Source organism: Podarcis pityusensis, assembly GCF_964106645.2.
Source record: "Podarcis pityusensis genome assembly, chromosome: 2".
Classification (NCBI taxonomy): Eukaryota; Metazoa; Chordata; class Lepidosauria; order Squamata; family Lacertidae; genus Podarcis; species Podarcis pityusensis.
The window spans coordinates 112,064,569-112,087,442 of record NC_138029.1 but is presented as its reverse complement, the minus strand read 5'-3'; the positions used below and the strand labels follow the sequence as shown (position 1 = coordinate 112,087,442).

Sequence of the window (22,874 nt, the reverse complement as noted above, 5' to 3'; positions counted from 1 at the left end):
TGGGAGGTTACATGAACAGTTTGGGGGTCTCTGTTTTCTTTTGTGTTACCCTTTTTTTTTGAGAGAGAGTGTGCATTCTGAGCATCGCCAGTTTTCTTTCAGTAAAACGGGTTATTTCCTTTTGCTGCAGCGGTTTATTAGATTTCCAAATGAGCCCCTGGGCTCCAAAAGGGTTTGGGGGTTTCTCCTGCAGTGGATCACCAAGGATTTCTGACTCCCGGTTGTTTAGCCATAGCAACAACAACAACACCAGCGAAAGCTTTCTGAACTTCCTTCTGCATGACGCTTGGGGGTAGAACCACGAATGTTCTTTTTGTGTGTGACAGGATGTGGGGATTTCTTCATGCTAGCCACATGCACAGCCCTGGTCCTGTTATTTGCATGTTCCTGAGTATGTGCTTAGAAGCTCCCATCTCTTGATGCTGTAAACCTCCCCCCCCCCCGCAGTCACTAGCCCTTCCCTTATAATCCAGAGCTCCTTTTCTCAATCCACTGGGGCCCTCCCCCAAATTGAACTCCTCCCATGGGCCCAATTTCTCGCCCCCCCCAACCTGCCCCTCCAATTCTCTGAGCTCCTCCCATGACTTACCTTGTAATCCTTCCTTTCACCCTCCCTCCCCAGGTCTATCTCTCTCGTCCGCCTGCCTGCCCGCTGGCTGTCTACGAGATGATGCTGAGGTGCTGGGCAAGAGAGGCCAAGGACCGCCCATCTTTCCAACATCTGCACCGCTTCCTGGCTGAAGATGCCCTCAATATGGTGTGAACCGGATTGGTGCCGGCCAATGGAGATTATGTTTAAGGACTCGGGTTGTGCCACAGAGACTGCTGAGGGAGGAGGCAGGATGTAACTCAAGAGGGCCTCAGGCTCTGGGGTGCCTGTGGGGGGCATCTTGTCTGCCCATCCTTGACTCAGCCTTGGTTGGTCCACCCATTGCCCTCCATCCACTCCTCAACATGGCATTCTCTCTCTCTCTCTGCCCCTCCCTACCCCAATTGCTCCATCACTCTCTTCTGCTAATCTTTAACCGTCTCTCAAACACCTCATGATTCAGCACTGCCATACATTTCCAACACATTTCCCCTTCTCTGTTTTCTGGCCTACCTATTCCACATACATACCCAATTCTCTTCCCGTCCTGATCCCTCTTCCTGTCTAATGCAATTCTACTTTGATTCAATCAATCTGGCTTAATCTGAACAAACTTCTCCAGTACCCACATGTTGACTGTGTTTCAACTGAATTCCTTTCATCCACAGACCTTTTTTGTTATTCCCCTGTATATCCAGGTTCTCAAAGTGTGAGTTGAGCCTCCCACTAAGGCAGCAGGGGTTGTTGTTGTTGGGGTCTGCTAGAAGCCCTCCCTAACCTCATTTTATCAACGTTGTGCCAGGTTACAAGTCTTCTGATTGGCCAGTGCTCATCCACTCGCTTCTATCTGGGCAGTTCCATGCTGGGCGCAGTGTCCCTGCAGCTACGATAGATGGCTAAGTGTATAAACTTGGAAGACCTGGATTCAGATCTTATCGCTAGGTGGCCTTAATTAACCCTGTTCCCTTGGCTATGGTCCCTTAGCTGTAGTATCGAGTGTGGGTGTGTAATGACACCAGCCTACTTTACAGGGTTCCTGTAACCATTATTGAGATAAAGCTATGTAGGACACTTCTGAACACCCCCCAAAACTAAGAATGAATTCCATGCTGAACTTCATTCTGTTGGGCCAATGTGACGGTGCTGTGATTATCAAGGATTTTCGGTGGAGCCGCACCTCTTCCACCAAGGACCATGAAACACCAGGATCCCACTGGTGTAGGTCACAGAGCGAGGTTTAGGAGCCTCAGGCAGGTGTAACCTTCCCCACCTGACCAGCTAGGATATGGGCAACTTTACAGACCTCCAGCTGTGGATCCTCATTGACTCTCTCTGTCTCCGTGTGTAGGTGACTGCCCCTCAATACAGCCCATCATGCCAGATGGAATAGGAAGAGATGTGCCTACGTTCTAATACGTTCTCCCGTGTGTGTGTGTGTGTGATTTCAGGAGGGGCTGGAGAAGCCATGACCAAAATCCCGTTTTTGGGGCAGAAGCTTGGTGGATGCTCCCATCCTCAGACATTTGCACATAGCAGTAGGCAGACAACCGCATGCAAGGGTCTCTTAGAATCGTGGAATTATGAGTCTTTTCTGCTGCAATACGGGGATCTTTTGCGCAACTTGGGGCTCAAACCCACGACCCTGAAATTTAGAGTCTCATGCTCTTCTGACTGTGCATATTCCAGCTATCTTGGGAAGCAAATGTTTAGTGCTGGTTATGGGGAGCCTGGAGGGGGAAACGAAAAGTTTCCCCCCATCGCCACAACCTTGCTTTATGGAGGCTCAGTATTTTACCCTTTGAGGACTTGCTCTCTGTTCTCTTTCCTGCCCATCCATACTCTTTTCCCAGAGAGTGTGACTCTCTTACCTGCCATCCCTTCCTGAGAAAGTTGGGGGTGGGCAACTCCACACTTGGGGGGCTACATTTCTGCCTTTGAGTTTCATTCACAACTGGACTGACACTGGCTGAACCAATAAGGACCCTTTGTTCTGAGCACACTGGGATTAACTGAGCACTGGATGTTTGGAGAGGCTGGAAGAAATGATTTCGAGGGTACTTTGCTAATCCATTGTAGCTGGGAGAACCCAGTACTAGCTGCTCTGTAGGGGTAAGTGGGGTGGGAGCGGGGGGGGGGTACCTCTTGGCAGGAGACCAGGCTGGCAAGATCTGGTGAGGCTTTGGGCTGGGTACAATCATGGCCCAACCTCAAAAAGGGAATTGACCCTTGGTTTCCAAAAGGGCTGGTTTTCTGTTCTCCCTTAGCCACGTGCCACAGATCCAAGCCATGCCCGGCTCTCTTCTCTCCTGAATTCATTTCCCCTTCCTTTCCTGGAGACTTGAGGTGACGTGATTGTAGATACTGTACTGCACGAAGCAGTGGCGAAGGGACGCACTTTTCCAAAGCGAGCAGAGGTGCTGGGGGAATCTATCAATCCCCCCCCCTTTCTCTCTGCGATTCCATTGTGGAGACTCTCCCGAGAACGTAGCCTGAAACTCAGCACCACGGTCGTGCTCAGTGGCAGTGGGATCTGTCCGCATAGAAGCCTGTGCTTCAATCTGTGCTAGATCAGGGGGTATCTCTACACAGGAAGTTCCTCTTAACAGGTAACCCATGCAATAAGCTTTGCCAGTGCCAATGCCCCGTTTAGTGGGAAGGAGAGGGAAATAATGTTTTTTTCTTCCTCCCAGTGCTGTTGGGTTTCCCAATTAAAGTTAAAAGTAGCATTTTCCGTCGACTAAGAGCGGATCCGTTTCATCAAGCGTCTTTCAAAATTTAAAGCTTTTTGAGTAGATAGTTGCAGAGAGCATTTATAAGTTAGGGGGTGGCAGATTATCAAAGCAGTAACCAAGAGAATACAAAGATGGAAATTAACTCTACCAAGCACCGTCCTTCAGAATCAATGCCGGGGCAGTGCAAGCCAACGTCTGTTCACTCAACGTTCCACTTAGTTCACTGGGGCAAACGCCCAGGTCCATTTGCAGGGGGTTTGCAGCATAAGCCCCATCCCATTGTTTTCAATGGGATATATACACCACAATCCTAAAATGTTCAATCAGGAAGGAAGTCCCAGTAAGTTGAAGGGGTTTTTCTTTTAAGTGAGCGCACATAGGATTGCAGCCTTAGTCATGACTTGCTTCTGCTTAACGAGGACAAACTAATTTTTTTAATTACGTATTTTCAATGGTGTGAAACGACTCATCATAACTAGATGTATATTTCTATTTCAAGAAATTTCAGGGGCGCGTTATGCCCTCCGTTACTTCTCTGATTTGTTGCCTCTACGCAATCTTGTCGAATGCCTTTTTTTGTGTGCGTTTCCCTGGGGAATACTTGTAGCTGTTTGCGTCTTCTTTGTACTGTGCATCAGGATGTGTATATATTTGAAAAGCAGGAGAAAAAAGACAGAATTTTTACACTAATATATAGATGTTTGGGGGTGGTTTTTTTTTTTTTTTAGTCCTTTCCATTTATGTGGTGAATAAAGCGCTTTGCATTTTGTACAGTCCTTTTGTCAGAGTTTGTCTTTGAATCAGGGTGGGGCTGAGAGAGGGGAATGTGGTTGAATTGGGAAGAGTGGCGCAAGCGTGGCCTATCATGAGGCAGTGAAGAGTGGCAGTACTTTGGCCACTGTGCCCTCTCACTTATGATGGGCCATCGCTCAGAACATCCACCTTGCATGGTTCAATCCTTAGCAGTTCCAGAGAAAGCTGGAAAGGGCCACTATCTGAACCTCTGGACAGCTGCTAGTCAGAGTCAAGGAAGGCAGCTTCCTAGTGCCATCTCAAAGGCACCATTATTATGTCCAGTGCCACAGCAGCAAGGCAGGGGTGAAGGACGAAATGATGAATGAATTGAAATGCAGTATTTGGTAGACCAACCACATCAACATCTCACTTATTACCCATTACTTTACCACATGGCTAGATCTATGTAGGAAAAGATACCTAGTTAACTCTCACAGGAGACAGGTGAAGGTTAGGCCCTCCTTTCCTTTTATTTAGAACCCAAAACGTCCCGTCCTCATCATTTTAAGCTTCAATGGTGCATGTGCTTGATTGAAGATGGTCCTCTTAGAAGATGAATAACAGTTTCTCCAAATCAGCCTTATTGGGCTTGGGAAGCTGCTATTTCTTAATCTGGAGAAAGCTCTCTCTGGATTCCAAATACAACTGAAGCCTTGGCACATTCCCTGTGGCACCAGGAACCCAATGGGATATGAATCCCTCTCCCTTGTAATCATGACCCTGCCCCCCCAATCTTTTTAAATGGCCAATGGTTTCTGGTGCTGGTTTGCTGGAGAAGGGAGCAGCTACACCTCCTCCAACCAGGACTCCTTTGAGACATTGCTACAGCAGTGTTCCATGTGGCATGGATGCTAAGAAACATGCTCTGGAAATACCATGTTTTCTGGCCTCCCTAGTGCCTTCCATGCCACTAAGGCTGTTATTTCGAGTGCCAAGCATGGGGAGAAGGGGGAGAATAAAAAGACACATTCTACTCATGTAAAAACACACTGATTCCTGGACTGTCTGTGGGACGGTTTGAGAATTGGGCTGGATCCGGCCCCTGGGACTTAGTTTGCCTACCCATGCATGCAAAAAGTTTGCTGACCCCTGCTCCAGATGGTCATTGTTCTGTGGTGGGGATACCAAGAACTTGGCCCAATTAAAGGGTATTTAAGAGCTCTTTTGCCCCTAGCACAACAGATCCATTTTATAAAGATTTTTTATTTATTTTTTGTTGTTAAGAGAGATGGGAGAGGAGGCATTGAAAAGCGTGGAATGATTAGATTACTGGGAAGACTTAAAAATGTCCTACAAGCAAATCAGAATGAGTGCTTATTGTCAAACAGCCTCCACATAAATATCAGAAGAAATGCTCAATAAAGACTATAATAGTTTTGTGCAGCAAAGAAGCATAAATCAACAGTCCTGAACTATATTTTTCCCTGCTCTTTTATGAACATGCTGAACTGGTAGTCTGAACCATGAGGAGACTCAGGATTTTTATTTTATTTTTTAAAGAAGGAAAGCATTTATTTAAGAGGTGGGGGGCGAATACATTTCAACACAGAAGACAAGAGCCATTAACATCCATTTGAATTTAGCTATATAATTTCAGGCATGGAGTTGCAACACAAGGCACCTTTGTGCTGGTTACTAGAAGTCTAAATTGGGGAGCAGTTCTGCACAGCTAAACCTTTCCGATCAAGTGTATTGCAAGTGAGTTCTAGAGCTTGTAACTCCTGTTATAAGAATTTTAAGGTCTTAGATATATAATAAATGTTCATAAATGTACCAAGCAAACACGTACATAAATATATAAAACACATGTCTGAAGCAGCACAGGAAGACAGTCCTGAAACCATTTTGAGTCCCAAGCTGACCAAATGTTTCTCTGCAAGGAGGGAGGAGGTAAAAAACCTTCCTTGTTACAGGAATTTAGTAATCACCTTTTCGAAGGGTGACAGACTACCAGGAAAGGCAATCAGATAAGGCATTATCAGATAACCTGGCAGACAGGAAAAACAACAACATTCAAATTTCTGTTGTAGACCGCCTTTTCTGTGATGTAGGTATGATGTTTGTGGGGGGTGGTCTTGGATTACACCCCTTCTGTGATGTATGTGTGATGTATGGAGGGGTGGTCTTGAGCTCCAGGCAAGGGAATTTAAAATGTCTATATAAGGGCAGGCACACCTTTGTTCTGGGTCCTCCTTTCCTGCGTGAGAGGGGAGCACCCTGTTGCAACAGATCAATAAAGATCAGGCTTACTAGCTGCTTTGCTTCTCAATATTCTCTGGTTGGCCTCTGTTATTGTCTCCTACCAACAGGGAACCCACGTAAGGACTCTATATGGGCTCTTGGATACCCCATAAAGGAAAAAGGGCAGATTTTGTTTGCAACACTCCCAATACAAGAATATAGTATTTTGTGGGGGGAAGTATGTTAACTCTACTGTATAATCTGCCTTACGTACTCAGGCTGATAATCACCACTTCAAAAAAAGGAAAATGGAAAACACACAGCATTCCCAATGAGCCAGACCCTCTACCAACTCAAGTTTGTCACGTACAAACCGCCTTTTCGCAAACCTAGGGTGCTACAGGGGTTTTTTGGACTTCACACTGGGTCTACAATCCAAAACAAGAATCTGGCCTGTGATGGTTGAAGGAGCTGGGTATGTTTAGCCAGGAAAAGAGACTTGAGAGGAGATATATAGCCATCTTCAAATATCTCAAGGGCTGTCACCTGGAAGAGGGAGCAAGCTTGTTTTCTCTTGCTCTGAAAGGTCAGACTTGAACCAATGGCTTCAGATTACAAGAAAGTAGATGGCGACTAAATATCAAGAAGAGCTTTCTGACAGTTAAGAGCTGTTCGGCTGTGGAGCAGACTTCCTCTGGAGGTTGTGGACTCTCTTTATGTGGAGGTTTTTAAGCAGAGGTTGGATGGCCCTCTGTCAGGGATGCTTTAGCTGAGATTCCTGCATTGCAGGGGGTGGACTAGATGTCCTTTGGGTCCCTTCAAACTCTTCAATTATATGAACCTATGACTTTTCTCAGGCCACACTCCTGCCTTGCTCCACGCCCGTTCTGCTTTTGTCAGCTTTGAATGCCTCCTTGAACTGCGATAACACATCTTGCTTGCCTGATGGGAGGATGGAGAAATGGAATGTGAGTGCAGGGGGGAGGGACCTGAGTTTTGTGTGGCTGGAATGTAGAGAGAGAGAGAGAGAGAGAGAGAGAGAGAGAGAGAGAGAGAGAGGAGTTGTACCCATTGCTCCGCCCACTTTTCTGCCTCTGGCCCCCAGAAGGCTGCACCCAAAAGACGCTGCGGCCCCTGAGCTGAAAAAAGATTCCTATTTTTAGGAAAAGCATTTCTTTCCACCAATAGAGAGACTAGGGGAAAATGCATCTTCTGGAAAGGAACGAAGCGCCAGCCTTTTGTTGTTGCCAAGTACTCGAAACGCACATAATTGCATTAAAAACAAAACAAATGAAAACTACTGCTCAATTAATCAGAGGCACATTCTAAAGTCCAAAGGTTTCTAAATCGTTTCACCTACGTTGACCAGCTAAACATATGCGGCTTGGACACACCAGAGTACGCCACTGGACCAGAGTGAAGGCCTCGCTCGAGTCCCGTGTCCTTCTTCCCATAGTGGTTGTTGCAAGAGCGTTCTCCTGCACATGAACTCCAGTATGGACCGAGGCTGAGAGATAAGTGCAACGAATGAAACCACATCCCCAAACAAGGTCACTTCTCCTAATACGTCCTTCTTTCGGCGTCCAACGGCACCCACCTCTGATGGAAACAGCTATTTGTTCTGGGGGCCCTTGGCTGAACCCCGGCCCCTACCACGCCCTCGACCTCCGTGATACTTATTCTGAGAGCCCTTGTTTCCCGAGGCTTCGCCCCCTTTGTTGGGGGTTGGGGGCCTCTTTGCAGATCCTTGCCCCTGCCCCGACCCTGCCTGACCGGAGGCACGAGCCTCGTTCTTGACAGATCCACCTCCGCTTTGATCTGCACTGGATTGGGTCTTCTGCTTATTGGACCAACCTCCTCTTCCTATTCGCCCCGAACCATGAGCCTCCCTTGGTTTGGGGTGCTCTGTCACTGAGGACTCCCCACCTGATTTTTCCGGCTTGCCCTGCCCTCCCTGCCCCGGGACTTGGGCTTCTCGGGCCTTGGGTGGCTCATTCCTAGGGGGCATCCAGCGATGCTGAGGCAAAGCTTTGCCTTCGCCGGGTTGGGATGTCTGTGTGTTCGGATAATATCCTCTGCCTTGGCCCCTTCGGGGGCCAAAAGGATGGCTACGTGGCCCTCGTCTGCCTTGAAACGTGCCGCGGCCCAGCCTGGGATGAGACATCCACCCATGTGCAGGCCCAAACTGCCCTCCAAAAGGAAAGGGCGGAAAGGAACCCAAAAAGGGCATCTGTTGGAAGCCACGAAAGTATGAGCTGCGTGGTGGTTGAGGTGGGGCTTCAGCTACGATGGGAGCCTCAGTGGAACCAGCGCTTCGCCAAGGTGCTTCTTTGGGTAAGGAATCACTGTCTTCCAGCTGGGGCATGTCTTTCTCTGGAGTTGGAGAGTGGCAAGGCAAGTCTGGGACAAAGGTCTCCCTGATACTGATGCTTCTCAGCATCTCCTTCCATGATTCAAAATCCAGCAACTCTTCCAGTTCTTCAAGAGCTGGGTCGACAGGCACAATGGCCCACTCCTCATCTTCTCCTTCTGTGCCCTGGGCTTCGGCTCCTTCGTAAGTTTCTTCTTCATCAATGACATCTCCACCGGCCTTGCCTTCGCCCAGATTTTCACCAGCATCCTCATCTTGGTTGCCTTCCTCCTTAATTTCCTCTTCCCCTTCTCCACCCTCGCAGGCTTCTTTGGCTGTTTCGTCAACCTGTTCTTTAAGTCGTTCCTGGACTCTGCAGAGAGAAGAGACCACAGTTCCATATATTTGCATGTAATAATAATAATAATTTATTATTTCTACCCCGCCCATCTGGCTGGGTTTCCCCAGCCACTCTGGGCAGCTCCCAACAGAATATTAAAAACACAACAAAACATCAAACATTAAAAACTTCTAGGTGAGTGTTTGATAACCCTTCAAGTCCTCACACATGGAGGAAATAGGATCAGAGCCAATGTCTATATACAGAGCAATGCTGATACTCACCTTCCTGTCAGTTCCTTGACTCCCTGGAGGGAAAAAGAAACAAACAAGGTTGGAACTGCCTGCCAAAGCAAGTTTGCACAGCTTCAGCCAACTAGACCATCAACCCCTCTTTACAGAACAGTCAACCCGAATTCATCAATCTGGTGGCAGGGAAGATTAGGGCACAATGAACTGTCAGAAGGTGCTAACCCCCGGTTAATAATGTCAAGTTAACTGCAAAGGGGTCACATCGAACCAAACATTTAGAGCACTCCTAAACCACTTTAACAGTCATGGCTTTACCCAAAGAATCTTGGGAACTGTAGTTTAGTAAAGGTGCTGGGCTCTGTAACTCTGTGACGAATCACCTAACAACTATAGATGATAGAGATGATAGATAGATAGATAGATAGATAGATAGATAGATAGATGATAGATAGATAGATAGATAGATAGATAGATAGATAGATAGATGATAGATAGAATTAAATATTTGAGAACCACACTTCCATAGAAAATTTAGCAGTTAAAACACAATATACCTATGTCAATAAAAAACTGGTTGCGGAAAATTTCTGGTTCCAAAGGGCCTTCTGAACGGTATCATTTTTAAACAACATCTCAAAGAGAGCAGGGATGGATCCTGACGGACTTCTATAGGCAAGGAGTTCCACGCAGAAGCTTCTGTCCTGGGTAAAGTCTGGCCAAATTTCAAGGGAGTGTTGTTGTAGTTTAGTCGTTTAGTCGTGTCCGACTCTTGTGACCCCATGGACCAGAGCACGCCAGGCACTCCTGTCTTCCACTGCCTCCCACAGTTTGGTCAAACTCATGTTGGTAGCTTCAAGAACACTGTCCAACCATCTCGTCCTCTGTCGTCCCCTTCTCCTTGTGCCCTCCATCTCTCCCAACATCAGGGTCTTTTCCAGGGAGTCTTCTTTTCTCATGAGGTGGCCAAAGTATTGGAGCCTCAGCTTCAGGATCTGTCCTTCCAGTGAGCACTCAGGGCTGATTTCCTTAAGAATGGATACGTTTGATCTTCTTGCAGTCCATGGGACTCTCAAGAGTCTCTTCCAGCACCATAATTCAAAAGCATCAATTCTTCAGCATTCAGCCTTCTTTATGGTCCAGCTCTCATTTCCATACATCACTACAGGGAAAACCATAGCTTTAACTATACGGACCTTTGTTGGCAAGGTGATGTCTCTGCTTTTTAAGATGCTGTCTAGGTTTGTCATTGCTTTTCTCCCAAGAAGCAGGTGTCTTTTAATTTCGTGACTGCTGTCACCATCTGCAGTGATCAGTGGAGCAGTGGAGTCCAAGAAAGTAAAATCTCTCACTGCCTCCATTTCTTTCCCTTCTGTTTGCCAGGAGGTGATGGGACCAGTGGTCATGATCTTAGTTTTTTTGATGATGAGCTTCAGACCATATTTTGTGCTCTCCTCTTTCACCTTCATTAAAAGGTTCTTTAATTCCTCCTCACTTTCTGCCATCAAGGTTGTGTCATCTGCATATCTGAGGTTGTTGATATTTCTTCCGGCAATCTTAATTCTGGTTTGGGATTCATCCAGCCCAGCCTTTTGCATGATGAATTCTGTATATAAGTTAAATAAACAGGGAGACAATATACAGCCTTGTCGTACTCCTTTCCCAATTTTGAACCAATCAGTTGTTCCATATTCAGTTCTAACTGTAGTTTCTTGTCCCACATAGAGATTTCTTAGAAGACAGATGAGGTGATCAGGCACTCCCATTTCTTTAAGAACTTGACATAGTTTGCTGTGGTCGACACAGTCAAATGTTTTTGTGTGGTCAATGAAACAGAAGTAGATGTTTTTCTGGAACTCTCTAGCTTTCTCCATAATCCAGTGCATGTTTGCCATTTGATCTCTGGTTCCTCTGCCCATTCGAAATCCAGCTTGCACTTCTGGGAGTTCTCGGTCCCCAGACTGCTTAAGCCTTGCAGAATTTTAAGCAGAATTTTAACCTTGCTAGCATGTGAAATGAGTGCAATTGTGGGGTAGTTGGAGCATTCTTTGGCACTGCCCTTCTTTGGGATTGGGATGTAGACTGATCTTTTCCAATCCTTTGGCCACTGCTGAATTTTCTAAACTTGCTGGCATATTGAGTGTAGCACCTTAACAGCATCATCTTTTAAAATTTTAAATAGTTCTGCTGGAATACCATCACTTCCACTGGCCTTGTTATTAGCAGTGCTTTCTAAGTCCCATTTGACTTCACTCTCCAGGATGTCTGGCTCAAGGTCAGCAACCACACTACCTGGTGGGAGTGGAGGACCACCAAAAGTGCCCCATCAGAAGATCTCAGTGAGGAACCAGGTGGTCCTTAAGGTATACTAGCCCCATGTTGTTTTTAGGGATTTGCGAATTGACACGATAACTCTGAACCTGGTTTGGTAGCTAATCCATATCAAAAGGTCTGTCAAAATGGCCTGGGGGTGGGTGGGTGGGTGAGGTAGCTGGGTCCAGTTCCCTACCTTAAATGAAAACATCTGGAACAGAGAGAAGACACTGGCAACTGCACATCTGTTATTCAATCAAAGAAAAGGAACTGGGAAGCACCAGCAGTGGCGTAGCGAGGGGGGTGCAGGGGGGGCCGGCCGCACCGGGCGCAACATCCGGGGGTTAGGGTTAGGGGGCGCAAATCCACGGGTTAGGGGGCGCAAATTACTTGCCTTGCCCCGGGTGCTGACAACCCACGCTACGCCACTGAGCACCAAGACTCACCTTCAAGAAGGCGAATTCGTTGGTTTCCGCCAAGGCAGCTTCGATCCCGGATATGGTCTCTGTGTGAGCTGAGCTGAAGGCTCTCAGATATTCCAGTCTTCTCTCCATTTCTGCCTGGTTCTCCTCCTTCATCTGCCTAACCGTTTCCATCATGTTCTGCTCTCTCTCGTTGAGGATTTCACGCAGTTCCTCAAACGCAATGAAGATGCAGCCACACAGGTGTTGATTGAGATTCTACAGTGAATCACAGAGAGCTGAAGTTACGCTTGCGGCTGACAGGCCTTTCGTTCACAGATAACAAGATGTCTGAATTAGTTGCTGAATTTGCGGCACAGAGAAGGTCCTAACCTCAGTGCCGAGTTAAACAAACCATAGTTAAGGAAGACTGCTAGCTGGGTTCACATGTAACACCAAGCCATAGTTAAAACAAGCCAAGATTTATAAGCCAAGAACCATGGCTTCAGATTGTGGTTTCCTGGCAGTAAACAAGCCATAATTATGTTGCTGGGCAGAGTTCACACATAACACTAAGCCATGGTTTACTAAGCCATCGCATTACGTATAAACAACGCCTGAGACTTTTCTGTAGACTGCTTTCCTCCTGCCTAGGAGCCTGTTTCTTCAAGCTACAACGTTCTATGATTTCCTCTCTCATACTCCTTTTAAAATTTACCTCCAGTTCTTCCATGGCCTCCTGCTGTTGAGACTGATTATTTATGGCCCACTTCACCCCATGCTCCAGGGGTTCCAGAGATGCTTTCAGTTTATCCTGAATAAATGCACAAATAAAATTGGGAATACACAAACAACCGTGCAAAAGATCTGGAGAGAAAAATGAATAGACCCAAACAAAAGGTTACTGGTCTCTTCCCCCTCCCACCTCCCTGTTCTAACATGCTCTTTCTGGGAAGTATTCAAAGGTTGTAACCCTAAGCAACCTTACGACATGGCACCTTGGATCCAGTGGGATTTATTTTGGCAGAAACATGCTTGAATCACGTCCCCTGCCTTTTACAAGACTGGTTGGCTCATGCCTGTCCATTCATTGATGTCTACACCAACAGTACCAAATCATGACCCGCATGCATGAATGAACCATCACAGATTGAATGCCACAGATTGCATCTCAGAAAATATTTATGTGTCCATACACACATTCAGGGTTAAACAACAGGTAATGCATGGGAGCTGTTTTGAGCGGGGAAAGGGGAGAGAGGGGATTGGACTAGATGACCATTGGGGGCCTTCCAACACTACGGTTCTATGAAACCCTGGCAGTCACTGCCAATACTGAGTTAGATGGACTAATTATCTGACTCTCTATAAGGCAGCTTCTTTTGCTCCTTTGCCAGTGCACTCACTCGACTTCATGAAATGAGCCAGAGCTGTAAAGTGGACAATATCAATGTGAACATATATTATTAAATGCAAAACTAATAAAAAAAATTTAAAAAATAGAGAGGGGTTTGGAAAAGCCACTTCGGGGCTTGAATGTTGCGCCGCACCGTAAACTTGGCTGCGCTAGAGATCTGCAGCCTAAAATCTGGCTGGGATACAGCAAACCAACATGCAATATCTATCCGTGTTTGCATACGTGGACAACTGCACTCAGACTTCGAAGCCATGGTTCTATTTGTTTATCCACCCTGCACTATTCTGCTGCCAGAGAGATAAAACCTATGGCTATCCCAGAGGGAGGGTGTGTCACTCTCCGATAAGAACATAGGCTGTGCAGGCAATATGAGTCCCAAGGTTGACCCCTGGCAGTTCCAGTTCCAGGATTGCCCCAGGATATCCATTAAGTAAGTGGTGGCAGGAACAGGACCTCACAGATTTTACTGGGACTGCAGCACACGAGGACGGGATATTTGACCTTTTCCCTCTGAGCTGCATCCCCAATTAAAATTGCCCATCTCCATCTATTAGTTCTGGTGGTGGCAGCTGTGGGAAATCCCATGCCTAGTTTGGTGCTCATATGCTGGGCAAAATACGAAGCAGTGGGGTCTAGAATGCTCAAGTCAGTATGAATGTTCACATGTTACAGTCAATCAGTGCACAATTTGTGTGCACAAATAGTTGAACTGTACACTTGCTGACAGTTACCTGTGCACGTTCTGCGTACGCAGCAATGCAGCTGTATAAATCGCCATGTGTACACTCTCTCACATAAACAGTCGTACCTTGGAAGTCGAACGGAATCTGTTCTGGAAGTCCATTTGACTTCCAAAATGTTCAGAAACCAAAGTGCTGCTTCTGATTGGCTGCAGGAAGCTCCTGCAGCCAATCGGAAGCCGCGGAAGCCCCGTTGGATGTTTGGGTTCCAAAGAACGTTTGCAAACTGGAACACTCACTTCCGGGGTTGCAGTGTTCAGGAGCCAAAACGTCCAAGTATCAAGGCGTTCGGGATCCAAGGTACGACTGTATGGCCAAATCCCTGCTAACTACAGGAGGGATTTGTCTGACGCCACCTCTTTGATCGGCCTCAGCCTCGGTCCAGTATATCTGAAGGAGCGTCTCCACCCCCATCGTTCTACCTGGACACTGAGGTCCAGTGCTGAGGGCCTTCTGGCGGTTCCCTCACTGAAAGAAGCCAAGTTACAGGGAACCAGGCAGAGGGCCTTCTCGGTAGTGGTGCCCGCCCTGTGGAATGCCCTCCCACCAGATGTCAAAGAGAACACCAACTACCAGACTTTTAGAAGACATCTGAAGGCAGCCCTCTTTAGGGAAGTTTTTAATGTTCGATGCATTACTGTATTTTAATATTTTGTTGGAAGCTGCCCAGAGTGGCTGGGGAAGCTCAGCCAGATGGGCGGGGTATAAATAATGAATTATGATGATGATGATGATTACTATGATGTTATATATTTTGCCTTCTCTAAGCAGCTAATGGCAGATTAGAATAAAAATGTCGTTAAAAACAAGCAAAAGCAAAGAAAATGAAACCCTAACAAAAATTAGAGGAGGGGTCGGAATACGTTTAAGAGCAGAAGACCAGAATCTCCCAGGATAGTTCACTTGTGTAACCAGGCACACTTACTTCTGAAATACAATTTGCCCCATGGCTAGGTAGGGGCAAGGCATGAATAGTCTGTATACTTAAGAAGGGCAGAAGTGGAGCACAGCTGCTACACTAGCTTCCTGGTAGGTGGGTCGCTGCTGCTTATCAGGACGGACAGGCAAGGCAGTGGAGAAGTTGGCACAGTGCAAACTGGAGCACAGAGTGACTCCGCTGCTGCATTCGCACTGCACTGACGTCCAAGGCTGCCTTGACCCTCTCCCTCTCAGCACTGACCCACCTGTTGTGACTCCTATCCCATCCCATCCAGCTGCTTTTGCAGAATAGCAGGTTTTGTGTGTGACAGGACCACGGGTTCAGTTAGGAAGGCAGCTTATCCCGAGTCACGCCATTGGTCCAGTTAGCTCAGCACTGCCAGCACTGACTGGCAGAAGCTCTTGGGGGCTTCAGGCAGGAGTTTCTCCTAGTCCTACCTAGAGATTCTGGGGATTGAACATGGGACCTTCTGTGGGCAAAGCGGATGCTCTAACCCAGGGTTTCTCAACCTTGGCTCCCAGTTGTTGTGGGACTACAACTCCCATCGTACCTAGCTAGCAGGACCAGTGGTCAGGGGTGATGGGAGTTGTAGTCAAAAACAGCTGGGGACCCAAGACTGAGAAACACTGCTCTAACCACTGAGCAACGACCCTTCCCCAAGGGAAAACAAATCCCCGAGCTGAGCATGTGCTCAGAGGTGCTCACTTCCCTAATTCTATGAGCAGGTTGCCCACCCACCAAGAAAGCACGGATGGAAAGAAGATGAAGTCCCTACCAGAGAAGAATGACAGATCAAGTTGATGGATTATGCCGAAATGGCTAAAATGACCGGAAGAATAAGAAATCAGGAAGACCAAAATTTTAACAAGAAATTGGATTTTTTTTCTAACATCTTAAAATACCACTGTAAACTACAGTGGTACCTCAGGTTAAGTACTTAATTCGTTCTGGAGGTCCGTACTTAACCTGAAACTGTTCTTAACCTGAAGCACCACTTTAGCTAATCGGGCCTCCCACTGCCACCATGCGATTTCTGTTCTCATCCTGAGGTAAAGTTCTTAACCCGAGGTATTATTTCTGGGTTAGCGGAGTCTGTAACCTGAAGCGTATGTAAACTGAAGCGTATGTAACCCGAGGTACCACTGTAGTTAAAATCGTTAGTAGGACTGGAATATCAGTTGTAGTTTATTGGTGAATTCTGGATACAATGGGGAGACAGAAGATTTGGATTATTATAAAAGATGCAGGGGGAAATGGATAACAATAGGACCCACAATGGGGAGGAGGAGCCAGTCCAAGAGATCCCTTGGAATCTTGTTTTTATGTTGTATGTTGGACACGTGACTGTAAAATTTAAATCTGAAAAACCAAATAAATAAATTTTGAAAAAAAGAAAAGAAAGAAAACACAGCCCCTCTTTTGTACCTGGTTCCGGCTGGTGAAACTTGGGAGTTCTAGGACAGTGCAAAGTGAATCCCAACAACCTAAGGTCTGCCCACAGAAACTCAAGCATCCTTAGGCTCCTACCTGAAAACCTGTGACAGCATTCTTGATAGGCAAAAAGCTATGGCCCTGGTGCTGAGGCAGGTCCCGGCAGATCACACAGACAGGGGCTTCATCCTGGCTGCAGAAGAGCTTGAGAGGCTCTTCGTGCTCCTCGCAAAAGTACGAGCTCCCGGTCCCACCCGACGGGGGGCCCTGCTCCAGCCGGAGGAGCCGGGCCTTCTCAGACAAGTTGGCCAGGACCCTGTTGCGGGCGGCATCTTTCAGGTCAAAGGGATCCCGGCACTCGGGGCACGTTCCCTGGTGCTGCCCCTTGGGGACAACGCAGCTCTCCAAGCAGGAGAGGCAGAAGTTGTGCCCGCAGACCAGCATGCGGGGGTCCTGGAAGATGGAGAGGCAGACAGGGCACAGCAGGTCTTCGGCAATGCTGGAGACTTCGCGGACCGAGGTCATGGCAGCAGCTGTTCTGGGGATCGGTTGCTACTTGCAGGAAAGGATCAGCTTCCTAAGAGAGAGGACATGCAGGTTTAAGGAAAGTAGAGGGGAAATCACAAGGTGAACTTGTAAAAGGGAGTCAGAACATTTCTGAGCACAATTCAAAGTATTGGTACTGACCTTTAAAGCCCTAAACGGCCTCAGTCCAGTATACCTGAAAGAGCGTCTCCACCTCCATCGTTCTGCCCGGACACTGAGGTCCTGTGCTGAGGGCCTTCTGGCGGTTCCCTCACTGTGAGAAGTGAAGCTACAGGGAACCAGGCAGAGGGCCTTCTTGGTAGTGGCGCCCTCCCTGTGGAATGCCCTCCCACCAGATGTCAAAGAGAAAAACAACTACCAGACTATTAGAAGACATCTGAAGGCAGCCCTGTTTAGGGAAGCTTTTAATGTTTAATAGGTTATTGTATTTTGGTGTTCTGTTGGAAGCCGCCCAGAGTGGCTGGGGAAACCCAGCCAGATGGGCGGGGTATAAATAATAAATCATATTATTATTATTATTATTATTATTATTATTATTATTATTAGAGCACCCCACAATCGCCTAACCTTGGCTCCTGTAGGTTCAGGTTGGGGGTCACAAATAAAAGACTTCAGCCAAGAGATCGAAGCAAAACAGCGGCCAGTAGGCCTGATCTTTATTGTTGCAACAAGACTTCCCACTACCACTTAAAGAAGCAGAGAGAAGCCCCGAACAAAGGATAGCTCCCCCCCTTTTAAAAATGTCCCAAATTACCCATAACCCCCTTAGTAAAACATCATACATTTGTCATAACTATGTCATAAACTGGGAGGGCTCTTCTGGCAGAAACCTGAGCCCAAGGCTTGTCCTGTCCCTCGTATGACCTTCACCTTCCAATCTTTAGGTGAAACGAAGTATTTACATTTTCCTGTTTTCCCAACCAGGTTAAGCACACAAGGCGGGGCGAGCCAGGGCAGGTCGCTTTGTGTGGCCTCTGATGAGTCTGCCTGCCTCCTCCCACTCAGCCACCCTACAGCTGAGGGGGAGGCGGCGGGTGGAACGTTTGGGGCAGTGTGGAGCCTGTGGGCGCCCAAGCCACTGTGTCACTCCCAGGAGAGATGTGTGGCTCGAACGCGCTAGAAGCCCAGTGGTGAGTGGTGCCACCCGGCATTTTGTCACCCCCTCAATGGTGACACCTGGGGCAGACCACCCCCACCACACTCCCTTCCTCCGCCCCAGGCCAGGATGCCAGCGATTATCACCCAGGCAATGGGCAATGGGGACCCTTCAGGGATTACGGCTCCCCCATCCCATGTCCCAAACTCCTCCCCTGCTAGCCATTTTCCTTCTGAGTAGAACAACGTTGGAATGATGACAATCCGTCACTGGAGTGATTTTATATGAATTTCGAAAGTTTTCCCATTGAACCAGTTGGGGGTCACAAGCAAGAGACTTCAGCAAGCAAATCACAAGCAAAACAGTGGCCAGTGGCCAGCGGCGGAGGAATAATATAACAATAATTTATTATTTATATCCCACCCATCTGGCTGGGCTTCCCCAGCCACTCTGAGCGGCTTCCAACAAAATATTAAAATACCATAATACATCAAACATTAAAAGCTTCCCTAAACAGGGCTGCCTTCAGATGTCTTCTAAAAGTCTGGTAGTTGTTTTTCTCTTTGGTGGGAGGGCGTTCCACAGGGCGGGTGCCACTACCGAGAAGGCCCTCTGCCTGGTTCCCTGTAACTTGGCTTCTCTCAGTGAGGGGACCACCAGAAGGCCCTTGGAGCTGGACCTCAGTGTCCGGGCAGAATGATGGGGGTGGAGACACTCCTTCAGGTATACTGGACTGAGGCCATTTAAGGCTTTAAAGGTCAGCACCAACACTTTGAATTGTGCTCGGAAGCCGCTCAGGCGCCTGGGGCGGCGCGCCCAGGGGCAGGGTGAGCCACCCATAGGATCAGGGCGCACAGTGGGGCCTCTGGAGACTGCCTGCCTCCTCCTACTCAGCCGCCCTACAGCTGGGGGGGGGGAGGCAGTGTGTGGACCATTTGGGCAGCGTGGAGCCTGCCCGCGCCCAAGCCACTGCGTGGCTCGGGCACACTGCAGGCCCCCGGTGAGTGCCGCCCGGCATTTTGTCACCCCCTCAGTGGCGACACCCGGGGCTGACCTCACCTCCCGTACCCCCTTCCTCTGTCCTGCCAGAAGGCCTGATCTTTATTGATCAACTCATTTATCAGTGCATTGCTACATTTGGTAATATGCAGCAGAGGCTTTTTGTCTTTGCCTCATAGTAGGGAGAGGCAAGGCTCTGGTGGGGGGTTGGGAAGGTCTCTCACACCTCTTCCAATTTCCCGGTAACAAACGCTAAAGGCAAAGAAGCAACAAGTGAAAAGGCAGCATTTCTGACGTTTCCTCCACACGACTCTTTGGTGACGGCTCCTCTGCTCCCGAACCCTCCCTAGAAGTGAATGGGGCAGGGGCTGAAAAGGGGACCCCCAACCCTGCTGTAAACAACCACAGGAAAGCTGCAGAAAATATTTTTTTCCCCTGCAGGTAGGACAGTTAGACAGGAAACAGAAAGGGGAAACAGGATCATGAGACTGGGCTCACATGACTGCAGGAATTTGACTCTCAAACCCAAGCATTAAAAAGCGGACATTGCTGGCTCATAGCTGTCAACTTTTCCCTTTTCTTGCGAGGAATCCCATTCCTTAAAAAAGGGGGAAACGTTGACAGCTATGTGCTGGCTGGTGGGGGGTGGGTGCGAAGAAAGCCGAGCTGCCTCCAGCCAAGTCCCAGGAGGTGGGAAAGGAAAAGGTGCCCCAAGTGCTGGGAGGGAGGCGTTTTGCAGCGCCAAAAGGGGAGTAAGAAAAGCAAAGTCTAGGCTAGCCAGCAGCAGCAGCAGCAGCACGTACCTACTTGGGGGAGAGTTCTGGAGCACCCAGGGCCAACAGGCCAAGTTTCTCTCACTGCACAGCTGCCCCAAATGGCCAGGCCTCCAAAGCAGCTGTGGGAAGCTGTCACCTCCTGGGATTGGAAGGAGGTGCTGCCCGTCTCAAGTCAGCCCGAGCCAGTGTGACCGTGAGGGGCTGGAGGCCTCGAGGCACCACCCTCTAACTTGTGCTTATTGGCTGGGGCAGGACTTGGGACCGGAGGAAGCAGTCGGGAAGCCTGCTTGCAACACACACAGACACACAGGATTTTGTATGCTCCAGGGGGCAGGAACTTCCCTGGAGATTTTCTTTGCGCTCTTCTTTATGCGACGAATTCAATGCCTGTTGCTCTATGCAGGGAAAACATCCCCCCCCCCCCATGTTATTATAGTCACTTCGAAACACTTCAGTTGTAAGTAGTGCAAATGCAACAAATAAACACCTTAACTTTGTTACAAGAAAATATGTATTAATATCAATAAACGTCAATCACTTCGTTTTTTATCATGCTTGAATAATGTATGTGTTTATGTACTTGCATCTTTTCTGAGAATGTAGCTCTCCTTAAGTCTTTTAAACACTTTCGTAAAGGTATCCACACTTTTATATATATATCTGTATAAATCGAAAGCTACCTGATCCTGCACAATGAAAGCTCAAGCACTAATACAGCGCCACAGCTCCACCTACAGGATCTACAATGATATGACACCAATTTACAAATGCAACTGTTTATTTCAAGTTGCAGGTAGGTAGCCGTGTTGGTCTGCCGTAGTCGAAACGAAATAATAAAAAATTCCTTCCAGTAGCACCTTTTGTTGTTGTTTAGTCGTTTAGTCGTGTCCAACTCTTCGTGACCCCCCTGGACCAGAGCACGCCAGGCACTTCTGTCTTCCACTGCCTCCTGCAGTTTGGTCAGACTCATGTTTGTAGCTTCGAGAACATTGTCCAACCATCTCATCCTCTGTCGTCCCCTTCTCCTTGTGCCCTCCATCTTTCCCAGCATCAGGGTCTTTCCCAGGAAGTCTTCTCTTCTCATGAGGTGGCCACAGTATTGGAGCCTCAGATTCAGGATCTGTCCTTCCAGTGAGCACTCAGGGATGATTTCCTTAAGAATGGACAGGTTTGATCTTCTTGCAGTCCATGGGACTCTCAAGAGTCTCCTCCAGCACCATAATTCAAAAGCATCAATTCTTCAGCGATCAGCCTTCTTTATGGTCCAGCTCTCACTTCCACACATCACTACTGGGAAAATCATAGCTTTTACTATACGGACCTTTGTTGGCAAGGTGATGTCCCTGCTTTTTAAGATGCTGTCTAGGTTTGTCTAGGTAGCACCTTAGAGACCAACTAAGTTTGTTATTGGTATGAGCTTTCGTGTGCACGCACACTTCTTCAGATACACTGAAACAGAAGTCACCAGACCCTTACATATAGTGAGAGGGTGGGGAGGGGTATTACTCAGAAGGGTGGTGGGAATGGGTGATTGGCTGATAGGTGTGGTAAACCTGTTGACTACTGTTAACGACTAGGCTGAGTGGGAATTCGTGCTAAGGTGATGCCAATTAATTTCATTGGGTGTATTCCGAGTAAGACTAACAATTCAGTAAAGTATTTTGGGTTGGCTAAAGCAATAGCACCACCTACAGTTTGACACAAGCAGCACACACTGCAGCAAACTCTTCCCAAGAATATTGTTGAGGTCAGATAGCTATAAGGAGGACGTTCTTAAAGTCTCTGGAAGAGACTTATTGGCTGATGCACAGGATGAGGAAGAAATTATTCTCACAAAGTCCCCTCCTTCATGTTACTGGCCTACTGCCCATTTTAATTGAGTCCTGTTTTCATGTTGTGGCCTTGTCCACCTTCCAGGGTCTAAGTCCAGCCCCTCTTCTGACCTATATGATGCCCCCACTTTATTACATCATAAGTGACAGCTCTGTGTTACCTGCTGTGGACATGGAAGACCACACCCCCCGCTCCCTGTGATTGGGTGAGTTGCTCTGATGTCACAGAATGTTGCTGCCTGTTAGAATTGCTGCAACGCAGGGCAACGCTGTCGGCAAAACAATACTTTTCAGAATCTCGAGACACGTTCTGTTTTGTTTTGCGGTACAATTTGGAGGATCTCTGGGGTGTTGTTTTTTGTGTGCATTTTAAGCTCAATAAACACTGAGAGACCCCCTGCTTCTTCTGCAAAAGGCCAGTGTGCACACTGGAGACAGAAAGGGACAGGAAGAAGGTTGGCAAAGATATTTTAGTGACTGAAAGTTCCCAGTGGATCGAAGAGCCAGAACATTGGTCCATCTCATTCAGCATTATCTACAATGACCGCCCAGGATTTTCAGACCAGGTGCTCTCCCAGCCCTACCCAGAAATTCTGGAGAATGAATCTGCAAAGCAGATGTTCTGCAGCTCTCCCCAAAGGCACCAGCCACATCCATAGCTGTCAACTGTCACTTATTTGGCGGGAAACTCCCTTATCCCAGCGCCATGTCCCGCTGCTGTCCCTGATTGATGATGTCCCTTAAATTTCCCGGGTTTCATGCTCGCCCAGCTCAGGAGGGAAGTAGCGGCTCAGGGTCCGCCACATCGTGAGAGAGAGCACACACGAGCTGCCGCGTCTCTGTCTCTCCCTTTCCCCCTTCAGGGGCGCGTCGTGAGGAGACGGGTGGCGGCGGGCGGGCAGGCAGCCCCTCTCTTGCGAGACTTCCACTGCGCTGCCAGGGGAAGCTGGAGGCAGCCTGAGGGAGGAGAAAGAGGAGGGGATGGGGAGGGACGCAGAAGGGCGGCGCTTCAGCGGCCGCCGCAACCGCCTCATGCTGGGCTCGCGGACCGGCGTGGGCGAAAGTGTCTCTCCCTCCCCCCTCTCTTTCGGGCGGGGAAGGGCCGATGGAACTCCTCGCCCCAGGACGACGGCAGCCCCGACGTTCTG

General features: G+C 48.1%; 2 protein-coding genes across 6 annotated transcripts in view; one reads left to right on the top strand and one right to left on the bottom strand.

Annotated features, from left to right (window-relative positions):
• DDR1 (discoidin domain receptor tyrosine kinase 1) overlaps positions 1–4,097 on the top strand; it is a 105,364-nt gene extending 101,267 nt beyond the window's left edge. For all 4 annotated transcript variants that reach the window (XM_080991672.1, XM_080991671.1, XM_080991670.1 and 1 more), the window contains one exon: positions 623–4,097. In XM_080991672.1, coding sequence (XP_080847798.1) covers positions 623–763 — 141 coding nt within the window. In that variant the 3' untranslated portion in view covers positions 764–4,097. The remainder of the gene's footprint in view (positions 1–622) is intronic.
• Positions 4,098–5,580: 1,483 nt separating this feature from the next.
• On the bottom strand, positions 5,581–20,075 carry LOC308469562 (uncharacterized protein). Of its 2 annotated transcripts, none has more exons than XM_080992196.1 (6): positions 19,922–20,075; positions 16,574–17,054; positions 12,668–12,763; positions 11,995–12,228; positions 9,272–9,294; positions 5,581–9,020 (listed from the first exon to the last, which is right to left on the bottom strand). In XM_080992196.1, the coding sequence occupies exons 2-6, from the start codon at positions 17,000–17,002 to the stop codon at positions 7,910–7,912; spliced, it is 1,893 nt and encodes a 630-aa protein (XP_080848322.1). In that variant the 5' UTR covers positions 17,003–17,054; positions 19,922–20,075; the 3' UTR covers positions 5,581–7,909. The 2 variants fall into 2 exon arrangements, with proteins under 2 accessions (XP_080848322.1, XP_080848323.1); XM_080992197.1 differs by having other exon boundaries at positions 19,926–20,075.
• Between the last annotated feature and the right edge of the window lie 2,799 nt (positions 20,076–22,874).

Excerpts from the sequence above, each read along its gene's own strand:
- LOC308469562 (XM_080992196.1), bottom strand. The coding sequence starts at position 17,002 with ATGACCTCGGTCCGCGAAGTCTCCAGCATTGCCGAAGACCTGCTGTGC. Across the intron at positions 12,764-16,573 it reads ATGCTGTCACAGGTTTTCAG|GATAAACTGAAAGCATCTCT; the intron begins GTAGGAGCCTAA and ends GCATTTATTCAG. Across the intron at positions 9,295-11,994 it reads ACGAATTCGCCTTCTTGAAG|GGAGTCAAGGAACTGACAGG; the intron begins GTGAGTCTTGGT and ends TTTTCCCTCCAG.